Here is a 24,882-nt window from a genome sequence, read left to right as displayed (position 1 = left end):
TGCTTGCATTAATCTAGCTTTTGAGTGTTGAAAAGTTGCTAAAATTCATTGGATATGCATGTTCATTGTGAAGAAAAAGTAAACACTAAGGGAAATAAGATAAGAGTTCAAGAACCGTATAAAAATAAAAAGATAAATCAGAAGAATGCTTAAGAACTCAATATCCAGTCCCGAATGAGTTTTGAATATCTGTATTATGTGACTTAGTTTCACTTAAATAGGAAATTAAAACATGTTTAAGTGATTTGAACTCCAAAGTATACCATACACACAAAAAAAACTTATGGCACTTGTTCAATTCCTTCTTGCTAATGAGTTAAACAGTTAGAAAAATATACTATCGAGTAACATGTTTAAGGGTTTGAACTTTGAATTGTGATGGATGATTCACTTGATTTCTTATAAGAATGTATCCATGTTCTTCATGCTAATCTAAGAGAAATAATTATAAGTCTCTATAGTTTTCATGTTTAAAATTTTAATTGAATAGAGCATATCATAGTAGCTACTTCACAGTTACACAAGTTAATGAGTTCCTGCGTTCCAATAAAAGTCATAGCTAGCTTGCAACCTTTTGCACCATGCAGATTACTCATTTCTTAGCCTAGCCAAGCTGATAAAACTGATTAAAAGCATAAAATAAGCATACAATACCTAAATACAAAAATGTTTGGCAGGATAGAATATGCCTAATAATAAGATATTTCAAATATAAACCAAAACAATAATACCAATATTTGATAATCCATTAAATTGGGAAACTAACAACCCAATTTTGATAGCATTCATAAAATTCAAAATCTGGTAATCATGTCCCTAAACCTCTTGGTTGAATGCCTTGATATAAGACTACAACAACATTCAATTTTTCATTCTTTCCATAGAACTAAGAACTTCCTTGTAAATTATAACTTTCCATATGTAAAAGTCAAATTCCTCCAAATTTCGGGTACTTAAATTATACCGGGCTATCTTAGGATAAACTGAGAGTAATATATGGCTCTTCCATGCTCCAATAATAGAATAACTAAGGTCATTTCCGGGTCCTATAGTTAAGACTTTAGTCCATGATTCTTTTACACTGAGTTTGCCCAAAATCCATATATGAAAATTATTTTCGCAATCATAACAAGTGAAAGCAACTGACTCATTTAAAATCAGGAGGTGTTGGTTCTCAGAATGATACTTGAAATTTGAATCTGAGGGTAAAACTGTTTGAATGAACTTTTCATTGCTAAAGTCAAACGAAAACATTTTATCCCCGCCCTCCAAAAAATGGCACAATTCATTTGAGTTCACCAGAGAACGACATGTCGTAAAAGGCAATGGCGTATCAATGTGATTGAGTTTTCTCCAATTATTATTTTTTAGGCTATATATCTCCCAGAAAGGGTGTGGGTCAATATATTCCTCCGACCAAAACTTGTGATCGTCATCCATTAAAAGCTCCCAAAGAGGACTATCCTTCTCAGGCAAAAACAACCACGGACCTTTAGAAAATGCATACGGAGAGTCTTCAGGTAAAAACAAAACATTCCGAAGCACTTTGTAGTCATGTGTAACACAATCATAACCAAATGCACTAGGAGGAGGGTTAAACTCAATTTTCCCGTTATATAATTGAAAGCTAGGAGGAAGGACCTTGGTTTCCTTAGTAGCAGGGTTCCATAATACAATTGGTGTTCCATCACTATAATCTTGGTAGAGACAAATAATTCCATTAACACTGGAAGAACCTAACATCAGCATATTTGCATGATCCTCTTCAAAAGGAGGTGGCCAATCCATTATAACCATATCTTCAAACCTATCACCGGAAAGCTTCGACAAAGAGTCTTCGGTGACTTGTTTTTCGCTTACAAAATTTAAGAGAAGAGAGGTGTTTTCGTAATCCTCATTAGGTTTGGATATGAAGAAATTTGTGTGGAACATGTTCATGAATTGAGAGTTTTCAAATAAAAGAGACCATGATTTTTGGACACATGCGAATCGTTTTAGGGGTTTAAGAGGCAATTTTGAGAGTATACATAAAGAGAGTTCATATGGAATGTGAGAAATACTAACCTTTTTCTTAGATGTTATGACAACCATGATATGAATTGAGAGAATGGGAAGAAGCTGAAACATAAAAGCTTTTAAATGAACACAATGCAGCGTGAAATTTGCTAGCCATGAAATGAAATATATTTCCAATCTTTTTCATTTTTGGTATATACTATTTTTTAAATGTGAAATTTGTTTGCTTAGTTGATAAGATATTGTATGCCTCGCCATTTTTAGTTTTTTTTTTCAATTTTGGTATAAACTCTTTTTAAATGTAAAATATCCGTTTGCTTAATTGATAAGAAATTGGTTGTTTAATTGATAAGAAATTGTATGTCTTTAATTGATAAGATATATATTAAGAAATTGTGTGCAAAGGGTATTTATTTTATCTTTAGCACACCATTTCGTTCACGTTTATACATTTTGTTTATGGGTGTGTATGATTATTTAATACATGTCATACGCTCCAAAGTAATTAATTTATAAATAAATAAAAAATTTATAAACTCTTTTTAATTTTCCAAAAGTTAATTATTACTTTTATAAATATACCTTCTAGTTATTTTTGTATCATTTTTAATATAACATTAAACTATTTATATTTAAAGGTTAAAGATAGTGCACTTACAGTATAAAATAACATTAAACTATTTATATTTAAAGGTTAAAGATAGTGCACTTACCGTATAAAATAGCTTTACACTGTCATCTAATTGGGATTCATCAATTCACCATGTCACATAACTTTTTTAAAAATAACAATGTGACTTGACACTTAACATGGTCGTGATTGATTGACAGTGTAAAATTATTTTACACTGTCAGTGCATATCCTTTTTCCTCTTATATTTATAATAAAGATGGATATTTTTTATAAAATAAAATTATTGATTTTTTTATAATAGATATAGATATATTTTTTGAAAAGATTGTTGATTTATAAATATTACCTCCAACTACTTTTATCAGGAATTGAATCCTAAATCAATTGTTTATACTCATTTAACGCAATTAACACTTATCAGTTAAACTATGTCATCCACACAATATTTTAATTAATGATATTTTAAAAAAAAATACAATTTCAAGTATAGCTATATGTCAAGTGATATAGACAAACTAGTAACAAATTCTTGCCAACGCACGAGTACTCGTCTGATACGCGCATTTGTTAATCAAAATAAAAACAACGTTATGGTTTAAAAAAAAGAGTCAAAGAAAGAATTATGATGGTAAGAAAAAAATCAAAATATTATGAATAATTGAATGTAAAAGTACTAAATAGAAAGAAAAAAAAAGTAAAATACATGTAAAAATAGGAGAAACATGTAAAACTAGAAATGACATGTGGATTTTTTCTTCTACAAATAGATATAACTGCTTGAGAAAATTAAGATGGACAGCCCTCAAATAGGAAAATAAAACGTGTGAAAAGTGGTTTGAAGTCAAAAGCATTTCAGGTTTGAAGATGATGAACAAAAATGCTTTTGGCATTTGTTCAATTCAATTCCTTCTTGCAACTGACTTACACATTTTGCAATCCTCACATGCAGTTGACCTCAATAAGACCTCTAACTGCCACCACTTTGACCAAACCGAGTTATTAAGAAATTTGATGTATTTTCAATTTTTCATGCTCTAAAGATAAGAGAATTTCTTCACCCGCCTCCCAACCTTCTTGGCCACCTCCGGTAAATTTACCACAATACCCCTTGTTTCGGAAGTTCATTTCCGAAACGGTACTTTTTTTTGGAAAAAAGGTGTTTTCGGAAATGAACTTCCGAAAACGTGTTTTTTTTAATATAAAATATTGATTTCGGAGATGCATCTCCGAAATAAAGTCACTTTTCAGAAAATGTGGTGTTTCGGAAGTTCATCTCCGAGCGCACCCCCCTTGGAGGAATTCGGAAATGCACTTCCGAAAATAGGTCTGGACAGAAGAAAATGAACAATTCGCTTTATTTAATCGGGTGAAAATTACAACGATAATATTACATAAAATTAATGTTACATATTGTTAAACACGGGTAGGTGGGGATGAGAGAGTGGTGGGGAGAAAAAAAGGCTTCCAAATTTCAAAAGGTTTATTTATTATTTTAATAAAAATACGTACAACTGAAAGTAACAAATGACGGAGGAGGTGTAACCGGAGCCGAAACATATGACGGAAGAGGTGGATGTCCGGAGGAAGAAGACCCGGAGGTACGTCCACCGCGAGACAAAGGAGCCAATCAATGTAAGCTATAATTTATCATTATCATCAGGGGACGTCATTACAAAAAATTGGAAAAAAAATCTTATTATTTTTAATCTTGATTTTTTAGAAATGACCTCCCCAGATGATAATCATTAACTATAGCTTACATTGATTGGCTACTTTGTCTCGTGGTGGACGTATCTCCAGTTCTACTTCCTCCAGACATCCACCTCATCCGTCATATGTTCCGACCCCGGTTACCACTTCCAAAAACTAACATGATAAATCCAATACAAATACACTGTGCGATACAATCCGAAATCAGAACAAAACAAAACAAAAACATGTTATTCTGCCCGACGAGCGTTACAAAATACACATCAAACAAAAAAAAACACGTTATTCTTCCCGACGAGCGAACTCCTCCGAATGAAGATAATTATACCAATCCTCATCCCACTCAGTCTCAGAACCATCAGCGTTGATCACGACTCTCACGCCTGAAGATTGAGCTTGAGCATCCGGGCCCCGGGCCCCCTGGGAACGAGAAGTAGAGCCGGTCGAAACCTTCTTCTTCTCCTTCACCTCCTTCACCTCCTTCACCTCCTTCACCTCTTTCACCTCTTTCTTTGAAGAATCCTTTCTTCCCCACTTAGCGCCCTCTCTAGAAGACATGTTCCTGTAAACAATTGAAATCGATTAATATGCGAGACAAAATAAAAAACAAAAAAATTTGAACTTCTGATACATTTCGGAAGTTCATTTCCGAAAACTGGGATGGAGGTGTTTTCGGAAATGAACTTCCGAAACACCCCTGCGATGGAGTTTTCTGCAACTTCCATGGCAGACCCCTAAACCAAACTTCAAACCAAATCAAAATGCTTCTAAACAACCTAAATAATACTAACAACCTAACCATATATCATTTATGCAATTAAAACCCTAAATAACATGCATTTGAATAATAGATCTAAAAATTTCAAAACTTACAAAGTGTTAGGATTGAGGGCTTTTGAATGTTGTTTAGCAGTGTGATTGGAGCCTTGATGCAGCTTTGGAATTCTGTTTGCACAAATTTTCGCCTCTGCCACTTTTTGTTTTGATTTAGGGTAAATGATTGGGGGAGGGGGAGTGTTTTGATAAATCTGCAGAAATCGCAGTATTTCGGAAGTGAACTTCCGAAATAATTGTTTCGGAAATGAACTTCCGAAGTAAGTCAGTTTTTTTAAAAAAACACGCTTTCGGAAATGAACTTCCGAAGCAGGGGTAGTTTTGGTTTTTCGCAGGAGGTGACCACCCATAGGGAGGTGGGTAAAGAAATTTTCAAAGATAATAGAATACATTTAGATTTAAGAACACTACCCGAGCAAGACTCATCCCTAACAACCTTAATTAGGTGCTAGTTTGGTATAACTTGTCCTACTTGTGGAATTCCTATCAGGTAGCATGTTTATACTAACAACTATCTTCATGTTCTTCAGGCTAACCTAAGAGCAAGAAATTTGTATAGTTTCCCATCAAAATTATCAATTAAAAGAATCATATGATAGTAGTTACTTCATACAATACCGGCTGAGTTCCAAAATGTTTGGCAAAATAGGGTGATGAATAACCAAGAAAAATTGACTTCACATTGTATATACAGAAAGGTGTAATACAATGTGAATTGTTTTAGTCTCAAAGCTACCTTTTATTAACTAAGTAAAGTGAAAATACAAACACAACTAAGTTTTGTTCCATTATTTCATACAGAATGCTTTGAGATTACATTACAACAACAACAACAACAACGATTAATTATTCATTCTTTCAATCGAAAGAAGGACAACAACAACAACAATAAAGTCTTATCCCACTGACTGAAAGAATGACAACAACAACAATAAAGTCTTATCCCATTTACTAAAAGAATGACAACAACAAAACAACAACAAGAACAATAAAATCTTATCCCACTAAGTGGGGTATAGAAACAAGGACTTTCTTATACATTACAATATAACCTATATTTATCCTAAGTTCCTCACATTTTTGGGTACTTAAATTAAATTGTGATAGCTTATTATATTCTTGTGCAAAATATATATTGTTCTTCTTCCCCGCACCAATAGGAATCGACTTAAAACAAGGTAAGGGTCTGACAATGAAGAGTTTAGTCCATGATTCCTTTACACCAAGTTCACCAAAAATCCATATGTGAAAACAATTCCTATCATAATAATTACTACACATGAAAGCAACAGACCCATTTAATACGATCAACTTCTGTAGGATACATTCTTTTTTCTCATCTGAATCTAGCGGGAAGGTTGTTGCTAAGAATTTCTCGGTGCTAAAATCAAATGACAACATGTGATTTTTGAGATCGGACACCAACCAATGGCACAATTCATTTAAATTCACCAGAGAAATACATGGACCAGGAGGAGGCAAATTGATTCCATCCAGTTTTCTCCAAGAATTACTTTTGAGACTATATATCTCCCAAAAAGTGTCACACATCTCTTCTACTTGCGGATCCTCCATAAATAAGTCACTCTCATGGATCAAAGCATTCCGAAGCACTTTATAGTCATCTGTAATAGAGTCGTAACAAAATGCATCGGGACAAAAGTTAAACTCAATGTTGTAGTGAATACTAGGAGGAATGATTTTGAATTCTCCGGTGGCAGGGTTCCATAACACAGTTGTGGTATTATTGTCATTCTCATCGCCTTCATAAATACAAATAATGCCATTAATACTACTGATCGTACCTGATCAGAAGAATCGTCAAGGCAGCAGAATCTGGCTTGGAGAGCAAGATGGGGGGGGGGGGGTACCTGCAAGGTTCTCCGATGCTTAAGTTAGTAGCTATCAGAGAATGAGGGTTGAGAGTGAATAGAATGGAATACCTGACCCTCTGGTGAGAGAGGGTATTTATAGCCCCCAGCGCTGGGCCAAGGTTTCCTAATTGGGCCGAATCTAATTGGAGGCCCACGTGCTAGGAAACTGCCAGAACGTCCTTGTGCTAGGGCTGAGTCAGCAGGTGACCCACGTTCTGGATGATCATAGCATAGGGTTCGGAGGTGGTTGACCGAATCCCCCGCTGCGTGACGCGTGGTCTTCGCGCGTGGATAACTCCTTGACGGTTATCCAGTAAATGGGCCCAATGAATTGGGCCTGCTCGGCTAGTGAGAGGAGCTGGGCCTGCTCGGCCAAGGCCAGAACAGGAGCCCCCCAAGTCATTAGTCTTGTGAGAGTGATGACTTTAGCCAAGAGGCTGGCCGAGCAAGAGCACGAATGTTGGTCGTCAATTGGGATCTCGTCGTACGACTAAGTCTGCGAGGGAAAAGGTTGCTGCTGGGGATAAGAGCCAAGGGTGGTCGGATGGTGTCCTCGAAGACCCGTCGAGGAGATGGCTGTCCCTTGGTTTCCTCTTGACATGCTTGGTTGCTGCTTGTCAGAGTGTGGCTGACAGGTGGCAGTTTTGGAGACTGTCATCATTGCAGCGCCGTTTTTAGGCATAAATGCAGACTGCGCCGTTTGGGTTTCCAAAGTTGTTTCGTGACGTGGCACCCTTTCGTGGATGGAGCTGCCTTGGGGGTGTAATCAATGATGGCGTCTCCTAGGCTGCCTAGGCTATCATGACACCCTTTGGCCTCCTTTCCCTATATAAAGAGCGAGAAGACCATTCATTTGTCACTTAACATTTTGCAAACTTACAAGACTCGCTCACAGCTCTCCTCTTCGTCTCGCACTTCTTTCTTCTGCTACTTCAAGTAAGTTCCTCATCTCCTCCTTGCTTTCATTTAAGTTTTATGTTTTAGCTTCGAGTGCGGCGGGCAGGATTGATGAGTGCGTCGAGCAAGCTTCATGAGTTTGCCGAGTAGTCGTAGGAGATCGTTATTTCTTTCATGTGTTTGCCGAGTAAGATTTGAGTGAGCGGGACAGGAATAGTTGAATTAGACGTCCATGCCTTAGAATTAATAGTGAACAATTTGTGTGAGACGAGCGAAGGAGACGGCATGCCTCAGTTAGGGTGTGAGTTTGCCGGGGAGCTAGATGCACCTGCCGTCCATCGCCGTACGTGGCGGCTTTACTTTGCGGGTGCTTCTAATTTGGCTCGTCGGTGTCCGAGGGGGGTGGAATTCTCTCCTCGTCTCTTTTCCTCGCCCTTTCACTTGACTTGCGGTGGAAGGGTGGATTTGACCAGTCGAATTCACTGTTTCCTCTGCTTTTCAGGTAAATGGCCGACGAGAACAAAGACGATGTCGCCTTCGACATATCAGACGGGGATGAAGCTGTTGGTTGCTCGCAGGACGAGGGTGTTCCCGTCGTCGAGACTTCCCCGAGGAAACTTGAGGAATGGGTGGCCGTTGCTCCGAGGACGATTGCGTCGCGCTTCACGAGTCGTCCCAAGGAAGCCTTTAACGTCATCGAGGACCTTGACCAAGACGAGGAGCCTTCTTGGGGCGCCTTTGTGCCTAAATCTCATCAGAGGATCTGCTCGCAATTCCCCGGTCCCCGTTTCGCAATGTATGAGTTCGTCTTTAAGGAGGCTGGTCTCCGTCTCCCCTTCACTCATTTGCAACGGAGTGTCTTCAGTTGGTTGTGCCTGTGCCCGTCTCAGCTTCATCCCAACGCTTTGGCGTTCTTAAGGGCCTTTGAGGTCGTATGCGGGTACTTGGAGGTCGAAGCGACCCTGCCTCTTTTCTTCAGAGTGTTTCATTTGCAGAGGTTGCGCGATCCGGACGGCAAGTGGAGTTGGGTGTCCTTTAAGCAGCCGAAGAAGCTGTTCGCCATCTACCAGGACTCTATCAAGCATTTCAAGAGTCGGTATTTTATAATTAAGCCGCTCACTCCTGATGCCGAGAATCATTTGTTCGAGGAACGCGAGTATATTGAGGATGGGGTGAGGAGAGTGGGCCCAGCTGCTCGGTTTCCGTTAGAGTGGCAGCCTGACCATTTCGAGCATGGGACCGACTATTACATCTTCCGGGACGAGGATCTCAATGAGCGCGATACGGGGGGGTATCAGCGGCTCGCTTCTTTCGTGGACGGGTTTAGACCGGCAGTATGTACCTATCCCAACGGGGATCCCTTAGTCGAGGAAGATGGAGGCCCTATGCTGGAGCCTCGGCATATCAACACAAAAGCCATCCTCGAGTGTGGGAGTTACGGGGATGCGATAATTTTGTTAGGTGAGATAACTATTTCTTGTTCGAATAATATCCTTTCGGTTCTAACTCTTTATTTTGCAGGAAAAATGGCCGACCTGTATGACAAGATTGTGAAGATGAGGGCAAAGAACAAGGGGCCCATCAAGCTGACCGTGAAGCGATCGCGGGTCGAGGAGGTCAAGGCGGCTGCTGCGGGTGCGCCTGACGGTGGCTCCCCTTCGTCGGTTGGGACGACTTCGGGAAGTTCTCCGGCCGGGAAAAAACAAAAGAACGAGGGGACTCCCGAACTCCGCCCCCTTATTAATGACAACCCGTCCGAGGAGGACATTGTGCTGCCCTCATGTACTCTGCACAGGGGGATCTTCTCCAAGAGGAATGTGCTGCTGGAGCGCGAGGAGGTGAGGCATATAGTCAGGCGTGATCGGGCGGCCCGGGATAAGGACTTGTCCGAGGATCTTGAAGGGATGATGAGGGTGGCCGCCCTGGCCTTGGCCCTCAATGCCCAAAGGGTCTGCCCTCAGAAGGACTATGATGCTCTGCAGACCAAGTATGATGAGCTGGAGCACGAGTTTGAACAGTACAAGGATAAGTATGAGGTTCAGAGCGGCATCGTCGAAGACCTCTGCAAAGAGCGGAACAAAGTCATGGATTTGGAGGCTGAGGGGGAAAGGCTCCGTGAGCGAATTGCCGAGCTAGAGAGGTCTCATCTCCCTGCTGCCGAGGAGGATGAGGACGAGAAAGCTTTGGTGACCCGCTCCTAGCTTCTGGGCAAGGTGAGGGAGCTGGAGGTTGACTGTGTCGCTACTCTGGGGGTTGGATTTAAAGCCGCAGTGGATCAGCTGAAAGTCCTCAATCCGCGCTTGGTGACGAAGGGCATCGGTCCGTACAACAAGGTTGTGGACGGTCGGATTGAGTCAAATCCGGAGTTCGAGGACTGGGAAGATGAGCAGGAGCCCCAGGGTGAGGACGACGGTGCCGAGGAGGAGGATTGTGATGTCTAACCAATTTCTTGATAGTGGCCTGCGTGCCCGCCGTTTTGTGGCCTGCGTGCCAATGTTTTGTGGCCTGCGTGCCAAAGTAGTTAGTTGGGCGATGCCCGGATAGTTTTTGTAATATTTGGATATCCCCGGCCAGTTTGGTCGGTTTTTAATATCGTTCTGCGTTTTATGCTCCAATATTTATGCTTATCTGTTAATCGAATATTTATGTTTGTGCTCGGCCGAGGTTTATGGCCCGGGCGTGTGGGGAACGGTCCGGGTGCGCAGAGCAGGTGTGCGCTATAAGCGAGCTCGAGGCCGCGGTCGGGGCCAGGTGCTCGCGGCGTGAAGGATCCCATCGCGAGCTGGGGTTCTGCCGTGCAGGTACTTCCGCGGAGGGTCTGTGTGTAAGGCCCGCCGCGTAGTCGGCTTTGCCTCCTGGTAGGGTTATCCGACTGAAGCTGTCGTGGAGCATACGCGCCTGTACCATGGCGCGAGTCCTTTCCCAGCTTTTCCTCGTGTTCGTTACGAGTGGCCGGGTAGCGTTAGGTTGTTTCTAACTGTAGTAGCGTCTGAGTTTTTCAGCGTTCCAAGGTCGAGCAAGTTTTTCGCCGAGAAGGTTTTCGAGGTAATATGCACCGTTTTCGGTTTTATCGTATACTCGATACCGACCTTCCCACAGACGGCGCCACTGATCGTACCTGATCAGAAGAATCATCAAGGCAGCAGAATCTGGCTTGGAGAGCAAGATGGGGGGGGTACCTGCAAGGTTCTCCGATGCTTAAGTTAGTAGCTATCAGAGAATGAGGGTTGAGAGTGAATAGAATGGAATACCTGACCCTCTGGTGAGAGAGGGTATTTATAGCCCCCAGCGCTGGGCCAAGGTTTCCTAATTGGGCCGAATCTAATTGGAGGCCCACGTGCTAGGAAACTGCCAGAACGTCCTTGTGCTAGGGCTGAGTCAGCAGGTGACCCACGTTCTGGATGATCATAGCGTAGGGTTCGGAGGTGGTTGACCGAATCCCCCGCTGCGTGACGCGTGGTCTTCGCGCGTGGATAACTCCTTGACGGTTATCCAGTAAATGGGCCCAATGAATTGGGCCTGCTCGGCTAGTGAGAGGAGCTGGGCCTGCTCGGCCCAGGCCAGAACAACTACAAGAACCTAAAGGTTCAATACATCGGTAGTCATTACCTTGAAAAGGAGGTGGCCAATCTATTCTAACCTTATCCTCAAAATTATCACTGGAAAGCGAATACATGGCACACCGATTCTCAGGGGGGCCTGTGTGGAATAAGAGGAGGCAAGTGTTTTCGTAATCTTCATCTTGTTTATACATGCAATTGATGCTGAACATGTTGATGAAATGAGAGCTTTGAAATAAAAGAGACCATGATTTTTGAACACATGTGAATCGTTTTAGGGATTTAAGAGGTAATTTGGGGAGAATACATAAAGCCAGTTCGTATGGAATGTGAGAAGAACTAACCTTTTTTGTGGTTGTTGTTGATGATGCTTCAGCCATGAGTTGAACCTAGTGAGAAGAGAGATATGTTTTGATTTTGATGGGTGGAAGACCACAAGTTATGCTTTTTTCTTTTTCTTTTTGGAATGTGGGAATATTTGTTTGCTTGTGTTTTTTTAGGTGCTAGAAAAAAGATTCATGAGAATTTGAAGTTGGAAACAATTATTCATTTATTTAGTAGATGGGAAAGAAAAAAAGCCTTATAATAAATAATATCTAAGAATATAAATTATTTATGAAATTTTAATTATTTATTTTCATGTCAAATGGTGAGAACTATATATATTCACTTTCATATTATTTCAACACATTATCTTATATTTTTAAAAATTTAATATTATAAATAAAATAAAATTCAAAAATATTCCTGTCTACACAATAAAAATATACTATAAAGATTATATATATAGAATTCAATCACTACAAATATCAAAGGATTAGTATAGAATAATGATCTCATTCCTGATAACTTGTTGGCTTCATCCTCAGAGAGTTTAGCAGCAAATGCATTAAAGCTCTTTGTATAGCTGTATACTATGGATTCTTTGGCTTCAACATGGCTGCTAAGTAAACAAAGATTAAAACACCGACGTCGTATTTTATTGAACATAAGCTGCATTGCTCACTTTTATGTGATTTTAGGCTTGAACTGTGGCTACCTTTGTTTAACAGCTGAGAGAATATTTAAAGAGACATGCTATGTTGACACTGGAAATTTACACCGTAGCTTTACACCTGATTTCCTATGCTTTATTTTTATGTATGGCACAAATTTCAATTTTCATAAAATAATAAATTAATGACATAAGTAGAATTTACCATACTTTTATACGGTGTAGATGTCAAATATGGTGTAACTATATCATATCTCATATTTAAATGACTCTCTACTGCTTTTTCCCTACTAACCGCATGAGCTTCTAAGAAAACAATGTAAAAGTTCTGCAAACCATACAAATGGCGTCTAAGTTATTAGCAAAGAACAAAACAAAACTAACATATTAGATGAAAGAAAGTGATTGCCTTTTGTTCAACACCATAAACCGAAACATTGCTTAGTAGAATCAGCAGTATTGGAAGCCAAAGAAGTGAGTATGAGTTGGTAAGTTTCTGAGAAAACATGTTTAGCACGTTTCAAGTTTAAACTAGTTTGTTTAGAGTTTGTAAGGCATGCACATCACTTTCAAGTGTAGTAGATATATATTGCTTAAAACTAAAGAAACCTTTGAATTAGGACTCTCCTATTCCTTGAATTCCGATGCAAGCCTCATATTGCCTTGAATACATTAATCTATTATTCACCAAGGCATAGTTTCAAGTTAAACCAGATTGAAACTAGAGAGAGATACATTAATCTATTATTAGAATAAAGTTGTTAGATGAGAGAGAAAACTAGAGAGAGAGTGTCTGCTAGGGTTTGAGTGTTATTCATCGTTGCTGGGCTGGATCAACATGGAATCTAGAGCAGGAGAGTGGCAAGACGTAGGGAGGAAGAAAGGGAAGCCTAGTTCTTTTTCACGTTCCTTCAGATGGAAGAATACCGGAAGCGTTGTGCATGGAGGTGTTAAGTGTACGTTCTTTGTAACCGACTTTGGAGTACGTTGGAGAGCTAAGGACCTCTTCTTTGAATTCAAAGAGTTAGGAGAGATTGAGGAGATAGTCATTCCTCCGAAGCTCGATTGGAGGGGCCACAGATACAGCTTCGTGAGGTTTGTGGGTGTTACTGATGAGAGGACTTTGGAGGTTAAGCTTGATAATATATGGCTTGAAGGAAGGAAGATTAGTGCTAACCTTTCTATGTTCAAAAGAAAGCCTGCTGAGTTGAAGGTTAATCCTGGTGTTGGACTCAGGGCACTGGGGGGTAATCACAAGGGTGGGAGTTCGAAGGCTGTTCATGGTGGATTCAACAATGCAGGTCCAAACTCTTCAAAGAGCTTTGTGGATGCTGTTAAAGGTTGCTACTCAGGAGTTCAACCTGCCGGTGAGGAGGCTTGTAAAGCCTTCTTCTTTAAGTCGGAGGAAGCAGATTCGAAGAAATTCGAGAAGGCTAAGGTTGGAGTTGTTAGAAAACCGGGTTTCGCTTTCGGAGTGAGCAAAAGTCTGGTGGAGGAAGGTATCTTCTCTATTCGTGCAACCCCCCTAGGGCCGAATCTCTGTTTGCTCGAGGAGTTGGTTCCCGGAGATCTGGAGGTGCTGATGAAGGATGGTGGTGAATGGATTGAAAGGTGGTTCAAGGAAATAAGGGAGTGGAGACCAACGGACGTCGAATGTTTCAGAGCAACATGGATGTCTGTGTTTGGTATTCCTAGTCATGTCTTGAATGCTAGATTCATTGAGGCTCTTCTTACAGATATCGGTTTTGTTGCCAACTGGGATTTCCTCGATTCTGTTCCAAGCAGATTTGACGTTCTCTCCTTCATGGTGTTTACTAGTTCTAAGGATATTATCAGAAACAAGGTTGAGGTGTGTCTGGATGGTACTTGGTTTAAACTGTTGATTATAGAAGAACCAATGAATAAGGTGGATAGTGACGATGTTTCCTCAGGAGTAGAAAGTCTATACGGTGATTCTGAGTTGCGCTCATGGTCGTCGGAAAGTAGCTTTGCACCGGTGGCGGCTGAGAAGAAGAGAAGGTCTTTCTGTGGCACGGCTCCCCAAACGACGGCAAAGGCTGATGGTGACTCTTCCTCTTTTCCAGCCGAGGTAATGAAAGAGACAGAGGTTCGCAGGGGGAGTGCTGCGAGCATTAATTGCAATTGCATGGTTTTGGAAAAATCTGTTTTGAAAAGTTCATCTATTAGCTGTTCAGATAGCTTTTCATCCCTTTCTCCTAAAACGGTGGAACGTCCTACTGAAGACAACAATAGCCTTTGTGCTATGGATGAGGTGGCACAGTTTGTGGGACCAGGTGGCATTTTGATTAATAATATTGGCAAAGAGGATTTTAAACTCTCGGGTAAGACAAATGGTATTGGGCCTATTATCTCTACTGGGCCAAACTCAGTTTGTAATCCAAAGTCTGAAGAAAAAGAAACGTGTTTGTCTCTCAAACTAAAGGCGCCACTGAGTTTGGAAAGGAAAAAATACGTTTCAGGGGTGGGTCAAGATGCAGCTCTTTCCTTCGACAAACAGTGCAAAAAAATCTCCAATTCTAAGGCGGTGAGGAAGAAGATGAGGGAAGTGATGAATTTGGGCACCAAGGTTGATAATTTTGTTCTTCCGGTGGGTAATCGTTCTTCTCTGTACCATGAGCCACCGCGATGCTCACCAGGTAATGTTCCGGATGATGTGGTTCAAAAAAGGGCCAAAGAGGTGGAAGTCTTTTGGGAGAATCTCAACAAGAAGGAAGGTTTGCTTCGTCTAAAATCTAGGCAAACTTGGTTGTCGGAATGGGATAGCAATTCTCGTTTCTTCCATAGATCGTTGAGATGTAGAAAGGGGAGGAATTCTTTGTGTAATCTAGAGTCCGATAGGGGGAGATTGGAGGATGCGAATGACATAAAAAGCTGCGTTTTCGATTTCTTTAGCGGTTTCTTCAAAGAGGGAGTGGGAGAGAGACCGGTTCCTCTTGACTTAGGTCTCGGCAAGTTGTCCACTTTGGATAGGGAGTTGTTGGAAGCTCCGTTCATTGAGGCGGAGGTGAAGGAGGCTATATGGGCGTGTGATGGGAATAAGAGTCCGGGGCCGGATGGTTTCACGTTGGAGTTCTTCAAGTCGTTTTGGTGTTTGCTTAAGGAAGATTTAATGAGATTTTTCTTGGATTTACACTCCAAAGGAAAGTTAGTGAAGTCCATTAAATCTTCTTTCATTGCTCTTATTCCAAAATCAAACAATCCCCAAAACTTAAGCGAGTACCGCCCCATTTGCTTGGTGGGGAGTCTCTACAAGATTGTCGTTAAAGTGTTGGCCGCTAGAATTAAGTTGGTGATCGGTAAGTTGGTGTCCCCTAACCAAACCGCCTTTGTGTCAGGAAGAAATATGATGGACGGTGTAGTGTTGGTGAACGAAATAATTGATTGGACAAGAAGATTCAAGAAGAGTTGCTTTTTTCTTAAGGTGGATTTTGAAAAGGCTTACGATACCGTTTCTTGGGACTATCTTGTTAGAACAAGATTTGTTCTGATCAATATTCTTAGTTTTGATGATAACAAGGATATGAATTTTGTGTGAGATAATGTGGTACTCTAATACATTGCAATTTCCCTTTCAGGAAATATATAAAGAGTATGCACAAATCAGCGCTCAGAAGCTTTGTCTCAGAAGGTTCAGCATGCAACATCAGAACATGGTCTGGCAAGACATCAGAAGATGGTCAAGGCAGAATCAGAACATGGGTCTATGGAAGCATCAGAAGAACTTGAGTTCAGAAGCAGAAGCACTGAAGTTCTCATGGTATCACACTCAGAAGCACTTCAAGGTCAGAAGACAAGAAGATGCTATGCACCAAGCTGTTTGACTCTGATGATATTCAAACGTTGTATACACAAACATCAGATCAGAAGAAAGTACAGGTGGCAGGCTACGCTGACTGACAAAAGGAACGTTGGAAGCTATTAAAGGCAACGTCAGTAGACACAGCGTGAACAAGGCTCGAGGTAGTTGACAAAAGCGTGAAACATTAAATGCAATGCTGTACGGAATACGCAAAGCATTAAATGCTCCCAACGGTCATCTTCTCAAGTGCCTATAAATATGAAGTTCTGATGAGAAGCAAGGTTACCGAATCTGCTGATAATTAACTTGCTGAAACGCTGTTCAAATCAAAGCTCTCAAACTTCATCTTCATCAAAGCTCACTACATTGCTGTTGTAATATATTAGTGAGATTAAGCTTAAACATTAAGAGAAATATCACTGTTGTGATTATAGCTTTTCAGAAGCATTTGTAATACTCTTAGAATTGATTACATTAATTTGTAAGTAACTAGAGTGATCAAGTGTGATCAGTATACTCTAGGAAGTCTTACCTTGTGTCTAAGCAGTTGTAACTAGAGTGATCACGTGGTGGTCAGGATACTCTAGAAAGTCTTAGCTTGTGTCTAAGCATTTGTTCCTAGAGTGATCAGGTTGTGATCAGGATACTCTAGAAGACTTAGTCGCGGACTAAGTGGAAAACCATTGTAATCTGTTGCGATTAGTGGATTAAATCCTCAGGTGAGGTAAATCACTCCGTGGGGGTGGACTGGAGTAGTTTAGTTAACAACGAACCAGGATAAAAATAACTGTGCAATTTGTTTTTATCGTTCAAGTTTTTAAGACTACACTTATTCAAACCCCCCCTTTCTAAGTGTTTTTCACTCCTTCATATCTTAGATTTGTGTTAAGGTCCATGGGGTTCGGGGAGAAGTGGCAATCGTGGGTGGAAGCTTGTGTGTTCGAAAGTTTTATGTCCGTGCTTGTGAATGGTAGTCCTTCTAAAGAATTTCCGGTTCAAAAGGGATTGAGACAAGGAGATCCCATTTCTCTGTTCCTCTTTGTTTTAGCTATGGAAGGACTAACGGCTCTTGTGAGGAAATCGGCGATCATGGGGGTTTATCATCCGTTTTCGTTTGGGGAAGAGGAGAGTGTGGATATTTTACAATTCGCGGATGACACCATTATCATCGGAGAGCCTACTAGTGACAACCTTTGGAGTTTGAAAGTAGTGCTAAGAGGTTTCGAATTGGTCTCTGGTTTGAAAATTAATTTCTCAAAAAGCAACGTGTATGGGGTAAATGTTGGAGAGTGGTTCTTGAACTCGGCTACTCACTTCCTTGGTTGTAAAAGGGGTGCGGTCCCCTTCACTTTCCTTGGCATAAGTGTGGGCGACAATCATAGTAGGAGGAGAGTTTGGACGAGAGTAGTTAACAAAATCAAGAGTAGACTCTCTTCTTGGAAAGGGAAATTTATCTCCGTAGGTGGTAGAGTGACGCTCATCAATGCGGTCCTTAACGCTATACCCACATTCTTATTATCATTCTACAAAGCTCCGGGCGTGGTTATAAAGGAAATTAGAGGAATCATTAGTAAGTTTCTTTGGGGAGGCAACAAGGATTCTAGGTGTATCCATTGGGTCAATTGGACTAAGGTTTGCAAACCAAAGGATAAAGGTGGTCTCGGAATTAGAGATGTGGGTGAAATTAACAACGCTCTCCTCCTTAAATGGAAGTGGAGTATTCTTACGGACAATAATGCAATTTGGCGCAAGTCTTTGGAAGCAAGATATGTTGTTCCGAAGTTGAAGGTGCAAGGTTATGTCGAATGAGGAGGCAAATCTAAAGAATCTAAGTGGTGGAGGGATGTTCTAGCAAATGATATTAAGTCGGAGTTAGGAGACGACGGCTTCTCGAGTCATATTCGTTGCATTGTGGGCAACGGCAAGAATGTTTTATTCTGGACTAGTAAGTGGTGGGGGGACAAATCGTTCCAAGTCTTATTCCCGGATTTCTTCTTGGTTTCAACAAATACTTTTGTCTCTGTTTCTGATGTTGTTAACAGGTTGGATGGAGATGCTGTTTGGAGTCTGATTGTTATCTTTGGATCGGAGGAAACGACTCGCTTAGTCGCTTCCAGCGTTGCGCTAGGTGCTGAGTGGCAGCAACTCCTCTTGCTGCTGGTAGCTGTCCGGTTCAGCAGTTGTGCTGAGGATAGTTTTGAGTGGATTCCAAATCTTGACGGGTTGTTTTCGGTGGCATCAGCGGCGTGCTTGACTGCTGCCCGGAAGAGTAGTGCTTGGCAGCCCGAAGTGTTAGGAAGGCTGAAGATTGTGTGGAGTTTGTCGCTCTCGTTAAGGATTCAAATCTTCGCGCGGAGATTCTTTACTTCAAGGATCCCTACTATTGATGCTTTGATTTATAGAGGAGTGGATAATATCTCTTGTTTGTCGTGTGTTTTTTGCGGGAATGAACCGGAATCGTTGCTTCATATTTTCTTTTCTTGTAATGTTTTCTTGAAGGTGTGGGAGAAGATCTATGGGTGGATAGGGGAAGATGTTCTTTTCAACTTTGAAGAGTTCTTATTGTTTGATGCTATTCAAGAGAAGACGAAGGGGGTTGCCGCTAAGGTGAAGATTAATACGATTTGGATGGCTTTGATTTGGAGCGTTTGGATTATGCGTAATTCCATTGTTTTCGATCAAGCATCCTATTGTTTTGACACGGTGGTTTTCAATGTAATGTTTTTTTCGTGGAGTTGGCTAACTAGATTACAATTGAACTCTTCCTTCTCTTCCTTTTACGAGTGGTACAAGTCACCGCTTATTTGCTTTCCGAATTTGTAATTTGTTCGTTTGGGTTGCACCCCTAGTGCGATATCGTAATCAATTGCTTATTTAAAAAAAAAGTTAAACCAGATTGAGACATGATTTTTGAGATTAAAACGTGATGTTTTGATTATTTTTAATCATACATTTCCTCATTGTCTTATAAAATAACAATGTTTAAGACGCGGATGGTTTACCAATATGAGGTTAGAGTGAATAAACTGAAAACTTGAATTTGTCCTTCCATATTGTGAAGATGCCTCTCCGGATGCATTCTATATTCACATGAAAGGTTAGCCAAGTGAGCCATACTCCATTTATGTCAAAAAATAATTCAGAAATGCATCTCTGAAATCACCATTATATATTATTTTTATACACACATTAAGGGTGTGGCAAGTGAACCACATTTATTTAACTGGTGACAATTCTAGAGACGTATCTTCGGAAATGTCAACGGAAAAATATATAAGACAACACCCTTTTATAGTTTTCTTCTTCATGATCAAAGACAAATTTTCTATCAAAACCCTTAAAAACCTCCATCAACTCTCAATCAAGTTTTCCACCCCAAAATAGCCTTTTTTGTGTCTCAACATCAAAATGAACAAAATAAACTGTAATTTCTGATAATGAACATGTTTTTCCTTATACATTGCTTGCATTAATTAATATTGCTTTTGATTGTTAAAATAAACGTTGCTTTCGAAGATGTATCTTCGGTTTAGGTTGAATATGGTTTGGATATGCATACTTAGAATGTTCATAAGTTGAATATGAATATTAAATATGTTTTTTCTGTTATGCTTGGCTGTAGACACGGTGCACCATGATACTTTCCTTAAAGCTAATGTGTATGTGGATGTTAAATCAACTAATTATTAGCATTTGAATTTGTAGATTTCCTTCCCGGTATGAATATATTATTCGAGTTAAATTTATGGTTGCTAAAATTGACTGGATATGCATATTCATGGTGAAGAAAAAGTAAACATTAAGGGAAATAAGACAAGGGTTCAAGAACCATATAAAAATGTAAAGATAAAATCAGAAGAAGAGAAAATTAAAACATGTTTAAGTGGTTTGAACTCCAAAGTATACAAAAACAATAATACCAATATTTGATAATCAATTAAAATGGGGAAACTAACAAAGCAATTTTGATAACATTTATCTTATAATAAAATCCAAAACTTGGTAATCATATCCCTAAACCACTTGGTGGAATGTCTTGATATAAAACTACAATAACAATTAATTTTTCATTCCTTCTATAGAACGAAGAACTTCCTTATAACTTATAACTTTCCATACGTAAATTTCAAATTTCTCAAATTTTTGGGTACTTAAATTATACCGGACTATCTTATGACCATGGGAGAAGAATATGTGGTTCTTCCATGCTCCAATAGGATATCCAAGGTCATTCACATGTCCTATATTTAAGAGTTTAGTCCATGATTCCTTTACACCAAGTTTACCCAAAATCCATATATGATAATTATTTTTGCAATCATCATAAGCGAAAACAACTGACTCATTTACTATCAGGAGGTGTTTGCAATTATTATGAAACTCGAAATTTGAATCTGAGGGTAAAACTGTTAGAATGAACTTCTCATTGCTAAAGTCAAATGAAAACATTTTATCTTCAAACCCCAAAAAATGACACAATTCATTTGAGTTTACTCGAGAACCCGATACCAATGGCATATCAATGTCATTGAGTTTCCTCCAATTGTTATTTTTTAGGCTATATATCTCCCAAAAAGGGTCGGCGTAAATATATTTGGACTCGACCTCCAACCAAAACATGTCATCGTCATTCATTAAAAGCTCCCAAAAAGGACTATCCTTCTCAGGCAAAAACAACCACGGACCTTTAGAAAATTCATAGGGAGAGTCTTCAGGTAAAAAAACATTCCGAAGCACTTTGTAGTCATCTGTAACACAATCATAACCAAATGCACTAGGAGGAGGGTTAAACTCAATGTTCTCATTATATACTTGAAAGCTAGGAGGAAGGACCTTGAATTCCGTGGTAGCAGGGTTCCATAATACAATTGGTGATTCATGGCCATAATCTTGGTAGAGACAAATAATGCCATTAACACTGGAAGAACCTAGCATTTCCATATATATATGATCCTCTTTAAAAGGAGGTGGCCAATCTATTATAACCATATCCTCAAACCTATTACTGGAAAGCTTAGACAATAACTCGTCGATGGGTATTTTACCCTTTACAAAATTTGTAAAATGTATGAGAAGCGAGGTGTTTTGAGAATCCTCATTAGTTTTGGATTTGAAGAAATCTGTGTGGAACATGTTCATGAATTGAGAGTTTTGAAATAAAAGAGACCATGATTTTTGAACACATGTGAATCGCTTTAGGGGTTTAAGAGGCAATTTAGAAAGTATACATAAAGCGAGGTCATATGGAATGTGAGAACTACTAACCTTTTTCCTAGATGTCATGGCAACCATGATATGAATTGAGAGAATGACAAGAAACTGAAACTGAAAAATTTGTTACGCATGAAATATATTTCCAATTTTTTTCATTTTTGATATATACTATTTTTTATATGTGAAATTGCTTAATTGATAAGAAATTGTATTCCTTATCATTTTTAGTATATATATATTTCAATTATGGTGTAAACTCTTTTTAAAATGTAAAATATTTGTTTGCTTAATTGATAAGAAATTGATTGTTTAATTGATAAGAAATTGTATATCTTTAGTTAATAAGAAATATATCAAGAAATTCTGTACAAAGGTTATTTATTTCATATATAAAAAAAAATCATTTAGTTCACCTTTATACATTTTGTATATGGGTATGGTTATTTAATAAATGTCATCCGTTCCAAAGTAATCTTTTTCATTTTTGATATATACTGTTTTTTATATGTGAAATTTGTTTGCTTAACTGATAAGATATTGTATGTCTCGCCATTTTTAGTATATATTTTTTTTTTCAATTTTGATATAAACTTTTTTTTAAATGTAAAATATTCGTTTGCTTAATTGATAAGAAATTTGTTGTTTAATTATAAGAAATTGTATGTCTTTAATTGATAAGAAATATATTAAGAAATTGTGTGCAAAGGGTATTTATTTTATATTTAACACAAACCATTTCTTTCACCTGTATATATTTTGTACATGGGTGTGTAAAAAAGGTTATTTAATACATGTCATCCGCTCCAAAGTAATTAATTTATACGTAAAAAAATTATTTTAAAAACTCCTTTTAATTTTTCAAAAGTTAATTATTACTTTTATAAACATATTTTCTGGTTATTACTTTCTGGTTATTGGTTGCATCATATTTAATATAACATTAAACATTTTATATTTATAATAAAGATGGATAATCTTTATGAAATAAAATAATTGATTTTTTTTTATAATAGAGATGAATACTTTTTTTTAAGAAGATTGTTGATTTATGAATATTACCACCAACTGTTTTATCAGGAATTGAACCCTAAATCAATCGATTATGCTCATTTAACGCAATTAACACTTACCAGTTAAACTATCTCATCCACACAATAAAAATGAATATTTCAATATATGATATTTAAAAAAAAAAATACATTTCAAGTGTAGCTATATGTCAAGTGATATATAAAAACTAGTGACAATTTTTTGTAAACACGCAAGTACTCGTCCGATACGCGCTTTTGTTAATCAAAATGAAAACGGCATTATGGTCTAAAAAAGTGTCAAAGAAAGTATGATGGTAAGGAAAAATAGAAAAAAAAATTGTGAATAATTGAATGTAAAAGTACTAAATAGAAAAGAAAAAAAAGTAAAATACATGTAAAAATAAGGGTGGATGTTTGATTTACGAAAGAAGAAATGTGACTTTGGAAATATATATATATATATAAATTAACCTTAGAAATATTCAGATATGTATTTCCGAATTAAATTTTAACAAAATAAAATAAAATTTGGTGCGATTGAAGAAACATGTAAAATTATAAATGACATGTGGATCAAGCCTTTATTTTCTCTACAGATAGATAAAACTGCTTGAGAAAATTAAGATGGACTACCCTCAAATAGGAAAATAAAACAAGTGAAAAGTGGTTTGAACTCAAAAGCATATCAGGTTTGAAGATGATGAACAAAAATGCTTATGGCATTTGTTCAATTCAATTCCTTCTTGCAACTGACTTTCACATTTTGCAATCCTCACATGCAGTTGACCTCAATTAGACCTCTAACTGTCACCACTTTGACCAAACTGAGTTATTAAGAAATTTGATGTATTTTCAATTTTTCATGTTCTAAAGACAATAGAATACATTTAGATTCAAGAACACTACTTAATAGTAGCTACTTCATACAATTTTCAATTAAAAGAAGCATATGATAGTAGCTACTTCATACAATTTTCAATTATAAAAAGCATATGATAGTAGCTACTTCATACAATACCCGCTGATTTCTAAAAAGTTTGGCAAGATATGGTGATGAATAACCAAGAAAATTTGACTTCACATTGTATATACAAAAAGGTGTAATACAATGTGAATTGTTTTAGTCTCAAAGCTACCGTTTATTAACTAAATAAAGTGAAAATACACAAATACAATTAATTTTTATTCCATTATTTCATACAGAATGCTTTGAGATTACACAACAACAACAACGATTAATTATTCATTATTTCTATCGAAAGAAGGACAACAACAAAACAACAACAATAACAACAACAATAAAGTCTTATCCCACTAATTGAAAGAATGACAACAACAATAAAGTCTTATCCCACTAATTGAAAGAATGACAACAACAAAACAACAACAACAATAAAGTCTTATCCCACTAAGTGGGGAATAGAAACAAGGACTTTCTTATAAATTACAATATAACCTATATTTATCCTAAGTTTCTCACATTTTTGGGTACTTAAATTAAATTGTGATAGCTCATTATATCCTTGTGCGAAATATATGTCGTTCTTCTTTCCCGCGCCAATAGGAATCGACTTAAAACAAGGCAAGGGTCTGACAATAGAGTTTAGTCCATGATTTCTTTACACCAAGTTCACCCAAAATCCATATGTGAAAACAATTCCTATCATAATAATTACTACTCATGGAAGCAACATACCCATTTAACACGATCAACTTTTGTAGGATACATTTTTTTTCTCATTTGAATCTAACGGTAAGGTTTTTGCTAAGAATTTCTCGGTGCTAAAATCAAATGACAACATTTGAGTTTTGAGTTCGAACACCAACCAATGGCACAATTCATTTAAATTCACCAGAGAAATACATGGACAAGGAAGAGGCAAATTGATTCCATCCAGTTTTCTCCAAGAATTACTTTTGAGACTATATATCTCCCAAAAAGTGTCATACATCTCTTCTACTTGCTGATCCTCCATAAATAAGTCATCCTCATCGATCAAAATATTTGTTTTCTTGTGTTTGTTTTGGTGCTAGAAAAAAATTTCTGGGAACTTGAAGTTGAAAATAATTATTCATTTGTTTACTAGATGGAAAAGAAAAAAATGCCTTATAATAAATAATATCTAAGAATATAAATTATTTATGAAATTTTAACTATTTATTCTCATGTCAAATGGTGGGAATTATATATTCTAATTGGAATAAAAAATAGCCAACTCAAACTATCCACTTTCATATTATTTCAACATATTATTTTATATTTTTAAAAATTTAAAATTATAAATAAAATAAAATTAA

At 38.1% G+C, this 24,882-nt stretch overlaps 2 protein-coding genes across 2 annotated transcripts; both read right to left on the bottom strand.

Moving 5' to 3' along the window:
- Positions 1–861: 861 nt before the first annotated feature.
- Positions 862–2,091, bottom strand: LOC131633096 (F-box protein At1g30790-like). Its single transcript, XM_058903813.1, has one exon. It carries the CDS (start codon positions 2,089–2,091, stop codon positions 862–864), a length of 1,230 nt encoding a protein of 409 aa, XP_058759796.1.
- An 18,307-nt stretch (positions 2,092–20,398) lies between these two features.
- On the bottom strand, positions 20,399–21,631 carry LOC131633095 (putative F-box protein At5g15660). Its single transcript, XM_058903812.1, has one exon. The coding sequence runs from the start codon at positions 21,629–21,631 to the stop codon at positions 20,399–20,401; it is 1,233 nt and encodes a 410-aa protein (XP_058759795.1).
- Positions 21,632–24,882: the final 3,251 nt, after the last annotated feature.

This window comes from Vicia villosa, unplaced genomic scaffold, assembly GCF_029867415.1.
Source record: "Vicia villosa cultivar HV-30 ecotype Madison, WI unplaced genomic scaffold, Vvil1.0 ctg.001069F_1_1, whole genome shotgun sequence".
NCBI classification, from domain to species: Eukaryota; Viridiplantae; Streptophyta; class Magnoliopsida; order Fabales; family Fabaceae; genus Vicia; species Vicia villosa.
Note: the sequence above shows the minus strand (reverse complement) of the source record. Positions and strands in the feature narration are given on the sequence as shown.